The sequence below is a fragment of the Salvelinus fontinalis genome, chromosome 41 (genome assembly GCF_029448725.1).
Source record: "Salvelinus fontinalis isolate EN_2023a chromosome 41, ASM2944872v1, whole genome shotgun sequence".
Taxonomy (NCBI): domain Eukaryota; kingdom Metazoa; phylum Chordata; class Actinopteri; order Salmoniformes; family Salmonidae; genus Salvelinus; species Salvelinus fontinalis.
In genome coordinates this window covers 21,649,315-21,663,045 of record NC_074705.1, presented here as the reverse complement: position 1 = coordinate 21,663,045, position 13,731 = coordinate 21,649,315, and the positions used below count along the sequence as shown (strand labels likewise).

Below are 13,731 nucleotides of genomic sequence, written 5' to 3'. Positions count from 1 at the left end.
CAGAGAGCACACACTTAAGATGTTGTGAAATCTGTTGTAAATGTATTGTAATATTAAAAAAAAAAAAATTATAACTGCCTTCATTTTGCTGGACCCCAGGAAGAGTGGCAGTAGCTAATGGGGATCCATCCAAAAAGACCTACAAATATTGACAGATAATGAAGGAAAAACTATTCCCCCCCTCCTAAGTCAAAAGACTTGACCATTTGGTCTTGTTTCTCTTTCAATGGTGTTCAGATTGACTTGGTTGGTGGCACTGCTCTGACTGCATATTTTCTGAAGCTGGGGGTATGAATCAGATGTTCCCGTTCTTAGTACATGTCTGAGGGGTGTCCTAGAAAGTAAGATCAATGACTTAGCCAGCTAACTTACAAGAATATTCTGAAATAGCTATGTAATATTTTAAGAAGATAAGCATAACATGGTCCAACTGACTCATCAACCAAAAACACCTATGAACCAGAAAATCAATAGTTATTTCAGGTTGTTTATCAATTTTAGCTGGCTAACTCGTTGATCCTGCTTTGTGGTATATCCCTCTGGTCTGTCAGACGTGAAACTAGCTGGGTAGATAAGCATCCGAGTGGCCATCGATGAGCCTCCTCCCCAACAACTTGAAGTTAGTAAAACTAAATGAAAGACAACTGTTGCTCATGGAGTCAGTTTGCACAGTTGACGTTGAGTGGTGAGCGATGTGCACAAAAGGTTGAGAGTTTGTCACAGTTGGGATGGAACTCACTCTGGTACAATGGTCCGTCAACTGAATGCTGCTATATTTGGACTAACAGAGCAGTTTGATATAACCTATTGTTTATTTAAGTTATGGAAGTTAGTGTAATTTTCAAAAATGTATAACATAAATTGGTTAAGGTAGAACAATTTATAAACATTCCATAAATATGCAATAATTTTAATCATACCATATGGGCAGGTACAATGGTGAGTTAATGATACTGAGGCATCATGAGTTAGTAAAAAAATTATACTATGCTTTGTACAAACACCATCTGTTCGTCTTATTATATAGCTACCGGCAACAATGTTGAGTATCAAACCAAATTAGACGCATGTGTCAATAATTTGGCAAATATAAAAACCAAACTGTAAAAAAACACACAGAATAACCCATAAAAATCTAGAACCACCTAAATAAAATCACTGTTCATCATTAAAGCTCCGGTCAATAAACAGGCAACATGTTCGCATTATTAATAATAAAGATATTTAAAATTCAGCCCCCAAACATCAGATTGTTATTTTTCCATTACACCTTTTTCTCATGTTGAAAAACGGACGCTTCTCATAAAAAAATGGAATTTAGTAGTGTAAATCATATATATATTTTTTAAATCAAGCAAAACTCATAGGTTACTACTGTATGACTCTTTTAGGAAACGACAGGTCATTAATGCAATTTCACGAGGAGAAGAAAATGTATCCCACAATTTCATAGTGTAGTTTTAAGACCAAGTGAAATGAGCACATGGCAGTTTATGTTAGCAAGGCTCCTGTGGTCCACTTGATGTCCCATGTGAGGGACTTATGTTCTGAAGAGGAGACTTATGCAGAGGAGCTGACGCTCTGCTTGTAGACAGCATGGTACGCGTTTCTCAGTAGCGCGTAGGGGAAGCATGACTCCAGGAGGTCCATGGTGAGGAATGGAGACTCTTGGACAATCTGAAACCAAAGCAAATACATGTATTTTGTGCCGAAACCTAGTTGTAGCACTCCAGACTAAACATTGCCCCGTACAGCATGGGTTTAAAGCCCACGTGCACCTTGTGTATTCATCCCCACTCATTTCTGACTTTCTATCTCAAAAAGAAAACATGAATGAAAAAAATACAGTATGTATAAAAAAGATTCTCAGAGAAAATGTGTGGGTGTGAACTTTTATTTATCATGCATATGCATAATGATAATGGGTGACATTCATAGATGGGATGGGACATTATTTATGCAATTTGCTGTTTTAAATAATGGTCTACTTCCCACGAACATCACATAATAAAAGTAGCGAAATAAATCACTAGTTGCAGTATTCGGAAATCTCCTTGGGTGATGTGCCATACCGTATCGTGCCATCCCAAATATATAGAATCAGCACAAATACTCACCATGTCCAGCAGCAGGTACACAGACTCCCTGTTTCGTGTCGTCATTTTGTCGGTCTCCTGGCCGATCTTCAGCAAGCTGGAGGACGCCAGCTGTAAATACCAAAACAGCAGAGGATTAAAAGGTCCGCAGCAACACTGATTGATGTTAAAGTTGCTCATCAATTTTAAAAAATACGTTTGAAGTTTTCAAAGATACTGCATTTCAGAAACTGCTCAGTAGTGAAAAAAGTTGTGACAAAATCCATTTGTAATGTTAAAGTGAATCTGGGATTCACACAACCACAAAGCGGTCACCTTGCCACTTTTTTTGACCAACAGCTGAGAGATGAGGCTGGAGAAATGTAGTGACTCTCAAATTCATAGACAGAGCCATGATACATGGACTGGCCCTCCATGAGGTCAACATTATAATTTTAACTATGTTCTGAAGCTATACAGTGTTTGTTTACAATTACTTTGCTTACAAACAATGACGTAAAACAAGCTCACGTTTTTGGGTTTAGATGGGGTAAGAAAGTTGAACTAAACTCAAGAGGTATTTATTTATAAAGTTATATCCAAGAATCAATGGCTAAATATAATGAATGTAAAAGTACAAAAATGGATGCACCAATCCAATGTGATAAATCACAGGGAGGGAAAGGAAAAATGCATATAATATATCAATGTTGACAATTCATTGCATATGGTCGATAGGCATAAGAGCGACATGTTGCACTTACAGCCAGAAATTCTTTGAGACGATCTTCAATGCTTCCCTTGTGAATGGTGAACAAGGCAGCAGCTATCTGGTTGACAGCTTTCGCCAGACAGTGAATATTGTTGCAGTGTCCTTAGAAAGATTGAAGAAAACATTTACTTCTCAGTTATCACAGTCCGACAACAATTGCTCGACTGTTTACCTTGGCTACCTCAATCACTCTATAGTTATATACAAAATCAAAAGAAAGTAGTAGCCAAATAGTAATTGGTTACTACTTACTAAAACTACATACTGTGTACTAATAATAATACGTACAACTATGGAACATACCGTTTTAATAAAAAATATGCAGTAAGCAACACATATCAATATACTAGGCTCATTCATACTGAGAAAGCATCACATAATGTGCGATCGCGCCTGTTCCCCCCGCCATTCATTTATTTTGGAAGCGCATGTCTCCTTATCTTATGATCAGCTGTTTTCGAACACACGTGGGTCTGAAAAGACGTTTCTCTTGTCCAATAGAAAAAAATTGAAAAGCTAAAATGAGCATTCCATACTGGCATATAAAGCATACCAAATGTTCCATATTTCACATAGACCTACTAAAAAGTATTATATTTCCGCATACCCGATCAGAGTACTTACTATTTAGAAAGAGTATTCGTACATGGCCACTGTGTACTAACCATACTACTAGTGATGCACCGGTATGACATTTTTGCACGATACCGATATCCAATATTTTCTTTGCCAAAAAACCTAAAACCGATATTTACATTTTTAGTGGCCTTTTAAGCATTCTAGTACAGTTAAATAGTTCACACACACACACACACACACACACACACACACACACACACACACACACACACACACACACACACACACACACACACACACACACACAGCGGTCTAAGGCACTGCATCTCAGTGCAAGAGGGGTCACTACAGTCCCTGGTTCGAATCCAGGCTGTATCACATCCGGCACATCGGTGTTAAACTAGACATCGGGCCGATACCGTTGTTGGCATGTTTAGCTAATATCGGCCAATTCTGATATGTTCACAGATAAATCGTGCATCCCTACATACTATTAAGGATATACGGCCTGTCCTATAGGGCCTGTCCGAATACCCAGACGTGTGTTCTAAAAAGTACTCAGACAGATCTATATCTGCGCCTGGTGGGTTCTATGGTTAATCAGATATGGCCACTATTACCCAAACAGCCATTGACAAATAGAAATGATTAAAATACCTTCGATTGCAGGGCTATATTGAGACATGACGTTGCTGGCCAGAGTTGGCATGGAAACGGCAACGAAGACCATGAGCAGACAGGCGATCTTATACTCCTCCTCTGGGCTTATGTTTTCTGGAAACAGTGGTATTATGTACAGTTAATAACTGGACGACAATCAAACAGTAGCTCTTAGAAAACAATGTCAAAGCTCTGCCAACTACACCATAATCATGTTTTTCCAGATAGCAGTATTCAGTACGGCCAGGCTTTCCTTTTGTAATGAATTGAAGATACACATAAGAAACCTGCACACTGTGAACATACACATGAAATGAACATCTTCCTCAAATGTGTTTATCTCCATTGGCAAACACTGTCAGCCCTTTTGCAGGGGCCTAGTTGTGGCGCTCACCTGATTTCTGTGAAGAAAGGGCCACCACTAAGGCTGGGTCTATCTCACAGGGCAGGCCTGCTGCAGACGACAGCTCATACACATTCATGGCCACCTGACAGGAAGAGGAAATCATAGACTCAGCCAGAAAAACAACAGATCATCATCTTCAAAAGTGTTTCCAAAATCTATCCTCCAGCACAGGGGACACCAGTTCCACCTATTTTATGTATTCCAGAACTAGCACACCTGATTCAACTAATGCAGGACTTGGTGATTGGTTAACCAATTGAATCAGGTGTGCTCATACTGGAAAACATCTAATAAGTCAAACTGTATAGGGGGTACTCAAGAGAGGTTTGGAAAAGACTGATCTAGACTGTTGTCTCCATTGTAACCCACTGAGAAAGGTTCTATATACACACGTTGCCTCCTACCTTCATGTCAGTCTCTCTGGGAATGTGGTCCTTGAAATCCTCGACGGAGCTCACCAGGAAAGGAATGTGGAAGGACAGCACCTGACGACGGGTGAGGGGACAGAAAAATCGGTCACATTTGAGTGCCGGCATGTTGTCATGTTAAATCTAGTTACTGGCATCTTTCTTTCACATCTTATATATTTGTATACATTTTATTGGACAGAGAAAGTCGGGAATAATAGGACGAGAGTGTGTTTTCAAACCCATGTCGACGCTGGTATAGAAGTGCTGTAGGCGGTGGCACTAACTGCTATACCACCCAAGCTACATTACTGGCAATTTTGACTTGATCTTATTTGTACCCAGATATACAGCAGAGGACTTCAGTGATGATACAGAGGACTAGTTAGTGACAGTGATACAGTATTGGCCAGGATAAGTGTTGTGACTGGACTTACGTCGCGGAGTGCTTCCTGGGCCAGTGATCGGAATGACAAGATGACTCCAATGATGGTCATCCTCTTCAGGACGCTGTCAACAGCTACAGAACACAGACAAGGACACAAACAAGGCTTTAACCTCCTGTAAAAGTGTTTCAAAATGAAAAACATATAACTAAAAGAGATTTCAATGCTCAGTGCTGATCTGATGGAAAACCATTTAGCGAGCACATCTTGAGTCATTACCATATACAGGATGTGTTTAATATGGCAACAAGCACACTGTTTCTTCTGTTTTAGGGCTACAAGTGTAAGACATAGGCAAGGCAAGAGAGAGACGTACATGAGAGCTTCTTAAAGAGGGCAGCCATCTGCTCTGGCTTATCAAAGCTGGTCCTCATCTGGTTCAGAACTTCCATGTTGTCCACCACCAGTTTCTATGGAAGTGAGAAGGGGGAGAGCGAGAAAGACGGTGCCAGACCAAAAAAACCCAGAAAGAACAAAATAAAAGGAGAGGTACTATTAATGAGATTCAGAGATAAAGAGCCCAGGGGCATCAACATCAGTACAAAAAGCTCAGAAGGAAAATAAAAACAAACGCCTCTGGATAAGTCAGTGACCACACCTTGAGTTCTGCCACCTGGGAGGATATATGCCACATGAGGCTCTCGCTGAGGAACTTCATGCCATAGGGTCCCAGCAGCTCTGACAGTGACCTCATCTCTGTGGGGGAAAGACAGAGAGCAGGGGGATGTTTTTGGGATTGCTTTTGAGATTTAAGTATGTAGGTGGCCATGATTAAAATGTACACATATTTAACCCGATAAAGGCAATGCTTTCCCCCAAAAAATGACTTGTCCTAGAGTGGCGGAATATTCACAAAACTATATTCACTATACAGCAGCCTCAGCATACACTATACCCATCTCGTCACATTATCCTATTCAGGACAGGCTACAAATTCCTACTCAAAGTATTGCAAGCCTCTATTATGTCTAATAAATTATTCTGATGGTCTCACCGGATATATCTGAGTACTCCTCAGCATTAAAGGTGAGTTCGTTCTCCGTAGGCAGGTTGACAAAGGCCTTCATGGCCGGGAAGTAGGCAATGTGGCCGTTGCTTACCTGCCGGAGCAAGGTCTCCAGATACCTATGGACACACAAGCAGACTCAATCTCACTGGGTGACACGATAGATATCCATTCTATCAAGAGTGCTGATCTAGGATCAGGTCCCCCAGTCCATGTTACCTTATTCATTGTGATCCTAAATAAGCACTGCTACTCTGAGACGCTTAATACATACGGCCCAAATCTCCATCTACTCATTGGACATTTATTTGTCCTGGTTTTGTGAGGAATCACCTAGGTGACATAATACAGTGCCTTGCGAAAGTATTAATCCCTCTTGGTGTTTTTCCTATTTTGTTGCATTACAACCTGTAATTTAAATGGATTTTATTTGGATTTCATATAATGGACATACACAAAAGTCAAAATTGGTGAAGCAAAAAAAAATGTACATGTTTAAAAAAATCCCCAAAAATTCTAAACGGAAAAGGGGTGCGTGCAAATGTATTCACCCCTTTGCTATGAAGCCCTTAAATAAGAACTGGTGCAAACAATTACCTTCAGTAGTCACATAATTAGTTAAATAAAGTCCACCTGTGTGCAATCTAAGTGTCACATGATCGGTCACATGATCTCAGTACATATATATCTGTTCTGAAAGGCCCCAGAATCTGCAACACCACTGAGCAAGAGGCACCACCAAGCAAGCGGCATCACGAAGACCAAGAAGCTCTCCAAATAGGTCAGGGACAAAGTTATGGAGAAGTACAGTTCAGGGCTGGGTTATAAAAAAATATCTGAAACTTTGAACATCCCACAGAGCAACATTAAATCCATTATTAACATCCCACAGAGCACCATTAAATCCATTATTAAAAACTGGTAAGAATGGCACCACAGCAACCCTGCCAAAAGAGTGCCGTCCACAAACAGTCACGGACCAGGCAAGGAGGGCATTAATCATAGAGGCAACAAAGACCCCAAAGATAACCTTTAAGGAGCTGCAAAGATCCACAGCGGAGATACACTCCACAGAGCTGGGCTTTATGGAAGAGTGTCCAGAAAAAATACATTGCTTTAAGAAAAAAATAAGAAAACACATTTAGTGTTCGCCAAAAGGCATGTGGGAGACTCCCCAAACATATGGAAGGTACTCTGGTCAGATGAGGCTAAAATGTAGCTTTTTGGCAATCAAGGAAAACGCTATGTCTAGCGCAAACCTAACACCTCTCATCACCCCAAAAACCCCATCTCCACAGTGAAGCTGTGGCAGCATCATGCTGTGAGGAGGTTTTTCATCAGCAGGGACTGGGAAATTGGTCAGAATTGAATGGTGCTAAAGGGTGCTAAATACAGGGTGCTAAATACAGGGAAATTCTTGAGGGAAACCTGCTTCAGTCTTCCAGAGATTTGAGACTGGGATAGAGGTTCAGCTTCCAGCAGGACAATGACCCTAAGCATACTGCTGAAGCAACACTCGAGTGGTTTAACGGAAAACATTTAAATGTCTTGGAATGGCCTAGTCAAAGCCCAGACCCCAATCCAATTGAAAATCTGCGTTATGACTTTGCTGTACACCAGCCGAACCCATCTAACTTGAAGGAGATGGAGCAGTTTTGCCTTGAAGAATGGACAAATATCACAGTGGCTAGATGTGCCAAGCTTATAGAGACATACCCCGAGAGAATTGCAGCTGTAATTGCTGCAAACGGTGGATCTGCAAAGTATCACCTTCGGGGGGGATGAATAGTTATGCATGCTCAAGTTTTCTTGTTTGTTTCAGAATAAAAAATATTTTGCATCTTCAAAATGGTAGGCATGTTGTGTAAATCAAATGATACAACCCCCCCCAAAAATAAATTTGCATTCCAGGTTGTAAGGCAACAAAATAGGAAAAATGCCAAGGGGGTGAATACTTTCGCAAGCCAACATATGTGAACTGAGGACTGGTGTGTTGGTTGGGCGGGACTCACCAGTTGGTGTAGAGGCTGGTGATGGTGGGCTCCCCATGGCTGTCCAGGTGCTGGGTCTGCTGCAGCAGCACATTGTTGAACACCCGCGTGATGTCAATCTGCACATAGTTCTCGATGGACTGCAGCACTGTCATGTAGGAACGCACGCTGGTGAGCAGCTCGGAGGGCTTGGCGATCTCTTGCGTGGCCTGGTTGTACATGGTCATCCCCACAATGGACCTGAGAGAAGAGGGAGCATCATGAGTCTTGGATCGATCTATAGATTGTATCTATCGATCACATTGTTTCAATCCATGGTAATGTATCATACAGTTGAAGTCAGAAGTTTACATACACCTCAGCCAAATACATGATTCTGCCACCCCTGTGCTTCACGGTTGGGATGGTGTTCTTTGGCTTGCAAGCCTCCCTCTTTTTACTCCAAACATAACGATGGTCATAATGCCCAAACAGTTCTATTTTTGTTTCATCAGACCAGAGGACATTTCTCCCAAAAGTACAATCTTGCACTTTTCGCACCAAAGCACGTTCATCTCTAGGAGACAGAACGCGTCTCCTTCCTGAGTGGTATGACGGCTGCGCGGTCCCACGGTGTTTATACTTTAAGTTTTTTATTAAATGTTTAAAAAAAAATCTTTACATTTTTCCCCCTCCCCAATTTTGTGGTAGCCAATTGGTAGTAGTTACAGTCTTGTCTCATCGCTACAACTCCCGTACGGACTCGGGAGAGGAAGGTCGAGAGCCATGCGTCCTCCGAAACACAACCCAACCTAGCCGCAATGCTTCTTGACACAACGCACATCCAACCCGGAAGCCAGCCGCATCAATGTGTCGGAGGAACCACCGTACACCTGGCGACCTGGTCAGCGTGCACTGCACCCGGCCCACCACAGGAGTCGCTAGTGCGCGATGAGAAAAGGATATCCCTGCCGGCCAAACCCTCCCTAACCCGGACAACACTGGGCCAATTGTGCGTCGCCCCATGGACCTCCCGGTCGCGGCCGGCTGCGACAGAGCCTGGGCTCGAACCCAGAATCTCTGGTGGCACACTGCGATGCAGTGCCGTAGACCACTGCGCCACCCGGGAGGCCCCATGGTGTTTATACTTGCGTACTATTGTTTGTACAGATGAATGTGCTACCTTCAGGCATTTGGAAATTGCCCCCAAGGGTGAACCAGACTTGTGGGGGTCTACAATTTATTTTCTGAGGTCTTGGCTGATTTCTTTTGATTTTCCCATGATGTCAAGCAAATAGGCACTGAGTTTGAAGGTAGGCCTTGAAATACATCCACAGGTACACCTCCAATTGACTCAAATGATGTCAATTAGCCTAACAGAAGCTTCTAAAGCCATGACATACTTTTCTGGAATGTTCCAAGCTATTCAAAGGCACAGTCAACTTAGTGTATGTACATTTCTGACCCACTGGAATTGTGATTGTGAATTATAAGTGAAATAATCTGTCTGTAAACAATTGTTTGAAAAATGACTTGTGTCATGCATAAAGTAGATGTCCTAACGAATTGCCAAACTATAGTTTGTTAACAAGAAATTTTTGGAGTGGTTGAAAAACGAGTTAACGACGCCAACCTAAGTGTATGTAAACTTCCAACTTCAACTGTATATATCGTATCATATCCATAGTATTTATTGTATCGTATGATATCCTAACACAGCATAAATACTTGAAGACCAGAGGAATAGGAAACACTGCTGTTGAAATATACTGTGTCCCAAATGGAAGCCTATACCCTATATCGGGCACTTAGGGCCCTGGTCAAAAGTAGAGCACTAAATAGGGAAAAGCGCACCATTTGGGAGGCATTCTATGTGTAGGTGGGCGGACTCACTTGGTGAAGCGGATCTCCAGGTGGGAGGTGAGGTATTCGCGGGGGGTAAAGGTATGTTCCCACACCACAATGTTGGGCACGTAGTTAATGGAGAAGCACAGCTCTGACAGCGCCGTGTGCAGCTTGTCCAGGCTGGAAGACACAACAAGATAGAAATGAACATCAGCAACTACTAACATACACCATCACACACACACACACGCAGGCACAACTCACTTGGTGACCAGGAGCCTGTTCTTCCTCATGCTCTCAACACCCGGCTTCTCTCGCTCCGGCTCGCCTTTCTTCCCAGTCAGCTTTTTGGACTTCTTGTTCACTGCCTGACTGATGGTTTTCGCACAGTGTTTAGGGAGCAGCTGCAAAGAGATCAAATCTAATCTGAATGAAAATCCACGTGCAATAATTGTATCTATACTTTGATAAGAAGGTAACATAGGACTCCATGAAACTGTCATATATCGTCAATAAGGCCTTACATCAATATGGCCCCTGTCCATTCATTATAAAAGGCAAAACTGATCCTAGAATCAGCACTCCTACTCTGGATCACATACTAAAAATATATGCATCCACTGTACTGAAGTCACTATGGAAAAAAGATACCGCTAAAGTGACAAACGCATCCTTATATACCCTGTTCCACAAGGACATGGTTCTCCATGCCGATGACCCCTCACCTGGTCACTGAGCATGCACTGCTCTGTGCAGATGTCAGTGATGAGGTTGCGCGCCTGCTTGGCCATCTCGTCCAGGAACATGTTGCAGAGCGACAGACTGCGGTCGCCAATGTGATGCCGCTGGGAGAACGCAGGGAAGGGGCAGGTAGTTAACCACTCAGGAACAGTGTGAGATGGGAATCTTAGGGCAACACTTCCATAGTGCAAAATGACTAATCAAAGTGCAAAACTGACAATAAACCTCAATCTCGCAGTGATTTAATTTGAAACGTTTCTTGAACAATGTGCTTTATAAGCAGGCTTCTTTTTTTCTTTTTACTTGAGTAGTAAACTGATCAATACAATCACTTTGTTATGCACATTGCAAATTGTTGAAGAAAAGTTTCAAATTATATCACACAGATGATTATAGTGACATTTTATAGTAAGTTTTGCACTTTGCACAATGAAAAATGCTGCCCTTAGTGTTTTATGAGAATCTCAAGTTGGGTTGCAAAATTCCAGAAACTTTCCCAAAGTTCCCCGGTTTAAAAAAAAATCCCAGTTGGAAGATTCCCAGAGTCAGAAGGGAAAATGCAGGGAGGGAACACTCCAACGGAATCCTGCAACCAGGACTTCTGGAAAACCCAGGAACTTTTAAGAATGTTTCCTGAATTTTGCAGACCTAACATTACAAAACGAATTGTAGATATGAATGTGATGTTACGCTTCATAAGGGTTTCTTTCAACCATTGGTTGTGGGGCCTTACCTCTTCAGGACAGAGCTCATGGGTGCAGCTCATGAAGTGTGTGCACAGCAGGGGGAATGAGATAGAGTGGCGCGACTGTGAGGGCAGTTCCAGACACTGCTGAAACATCTTCTCAAATGCTCGGCTGTAGAAGCTATCACCACCAATGAGACGAGGACACCAAGAAAGACAAACTCAACATCCATCTAGAGCAATCATATCCAAAACAATAAATGAATTAATCTTGTTTTCATATCTTGTCATTAACATATATTTTCACAAATATTTATTTATGCAATTATTTTTTACATTTGTGTTATGCCCATTTATTATCGTTAGAGGCTCATGTTTATGGCAAATCATTTGACCGAGCGCCTTGATGTCATTCATTGTTTTTTTTGGTAAAAAATAAGCCCTTACTGGACTGTATTACTTACTATAACTCTATTACTAATTGCATTTATTGTAAGGTAAATTAAAACATGCTACGTGTTGCAGTAGGCCTTTAGAATAATGCAAAACATATCGTTGACTATCCGAGGTGACAAGTGAGAGGAAGCGAACTACACCTAAACTATACCAAAACTAATTTCACACATAAGTTAGCCTAAAGACAAGATTAAATTGACAATAATCTGATGACTGACAATACTATGAGTTGTAAATTGTACATGAAGAGATGAGCGCAGCTTGGAATTAATTGAACGAGGCAGGGACAGGAGGACCACTTTATCAAGTCCTCCTTCAATCACATGCAGGTAGAACATTTGATATATTAGAATGAGCATATTCTGCAGTTTCTAAGATGCTTAGCTTTGTCAAATAGCTCTCCAAATATCACTTTTTAAAAGAATAACAGTGCTGTGCCGTGTGTTCAGCACATGATAATCGCACCAGAGGGGATGGCTGCCGTTTTATGGGCCCTTAACCAACCATGCTATTTTGTTTGTTTTTTCGCATTGTTTGTAACTTATTTTATACATAATGTTGCTGCTCGCTGTTGTTATTTTACTGCCACTCTTACCACTGCACTTTAATTATTTGTTCTTTAATAATTCTTATTAAAAACTGTATTGTTGGTTATACGGGATCGGTCATCCACGGGACGGATGAGCTAACATGCGCTAATGTGATTAGCATGACGTTGTAAGTAACAAGGACATTTCCCAGGGCATAGACATGTCTTATATGGGAGAAAGCTTACATTCTTATTAATCTAACTGCACTGTCCAATTTACAGTAGGTATTACAGCAAAAAAAATACCATGCTGTTTGAGGAGAGTGCACAACAACAAAACTTTTCACGGTCAGTGGTTTGGTGACCTCTGAAGGTATATAATGTACTTACATTCAGTAATCTTGCTCTGATTTGTCATCCTGAGGGTCCCAGAGATAAAATGTAACATAGTTTTGTTTGATAAAATCTATTTTTATATTCAAATGTAGGAACTGGGTTCTACAGTTGGAATCCCTGCAGTGTTTGCTGCACCCCCCCCATCTAGATGTGTGAAGGTTAGTGTCTTTTCTGTAGGGAAGCTAATTATCCATCATGTATGACATTCCTGAAAGTGTGTAAACTTATATTTTGTATTACCATATCATTTGTTAATAATGGCCTCTTGCATTTCAAAAGGTGGAATATTTTTCTATTTAAACTGAAGTTTTTTTCTTAATAATCTTTTACCAGATCTAATGTGTTATATTAATTTCACATTTCCACAAACTTCAAAGTTTTTCCTTTCAAATGATATCAAGAATATGCATATCCTTTCTTCAGGTCCTGAGCTACAGGCAGTTAGAGTTGGGTATGTCATTTTAGGCGAAGATTGAAAAAAAGGGTCAGATCCTTAAGAGGTTTTAAGGGCTTGTAGGTAAGCATTTCACTGTAAGGTCTACCAACGCCTGTTGTATTCGGCACATGTGACAAATAAAATTTAATTTGATGAGTAGTACTCGTGCGGCAGCATTGCTCAGGCTACTAGGCAAAGACAAGTAACATAGACTTTAATAATAGACCTGCCAAAACAAAATTATAATGATTTCTGTTTCATGGTTTTCATTTTGTTTTTACTTATAGCCTACAGTAACAAACTAATAAATGCTATTATATTC

The 13,731-nt window shown here is 41.1% G+C and overlaps 1 protein-coding gene across 3 annotated transcripts in view; it reads right to left on the bottom strand.

Moving 5' to 3' along the window:
* Positions 1-793: 793 nt before the first annotated feature.
* LOC129840582 (nck-associated protein 1-like) overlaps positions 794-13,731 on the bottom strand; it is a 55,789-nt gene continuing 42,851 nt past the window's right edge. For all 3 annotated transcript variants that reach the window (XM_055908565.1, XM_055908566.1, XM_055908567.1), the window contains 15 exons: positions 11,641-11,773; positions 10,892-11,011; positions 10,431-10,570; positions 10,215-10,346; positions 8,364-8,582; positions 6,340-6,470; positions 5,944-6,041; positions 5,662-5,755; positions 5,337-5,419; positions 4,897-4,977; positions 4,481-4,574; positions 4,084-4,200; positions 2,840-2,949; positions 2,118-2,207; positions 794-1,677 (listed from right to left, as the gene is read on the bottom strand). In XM_055908565.1, coding sequence (XP_055764540.1) covers positions 1,561-1,677; positions 2,118-2,207; positions 2,840-2,949; positions 4,084-4,200; positions 4,481-4,574; positions 4,897-4,977; positions 5,337-5,419; positions 5,662-5,755; positions 5,944-6,041; positions 6,340-6,470; positions 8,364-8,582; positions 10,215-10,346; positions 10,431-10,570; positions 10,892-11,011; positions 11,641-11,773 — 1,759 coding nt within the window. In that variant the 3' untranslated portion in view covers positions 794-1,560. The remainder of the gene's footprint in view (positions 1,678-2,117; positions 2,208-2,839; positions 2,950-4,083; positions 4,201-4,480; positions 4,575-4,896; positions 4,978-5,336; positions 5,420-5,661; positions 5,756-5,943; positions 6,042-6,339; positions 6,471-8,363; positions 8,583-10,214; positions 10,347-10,430; positions 10,571-10,891; positions 11,012-11,640; positions 11,774-13,731) is intronic.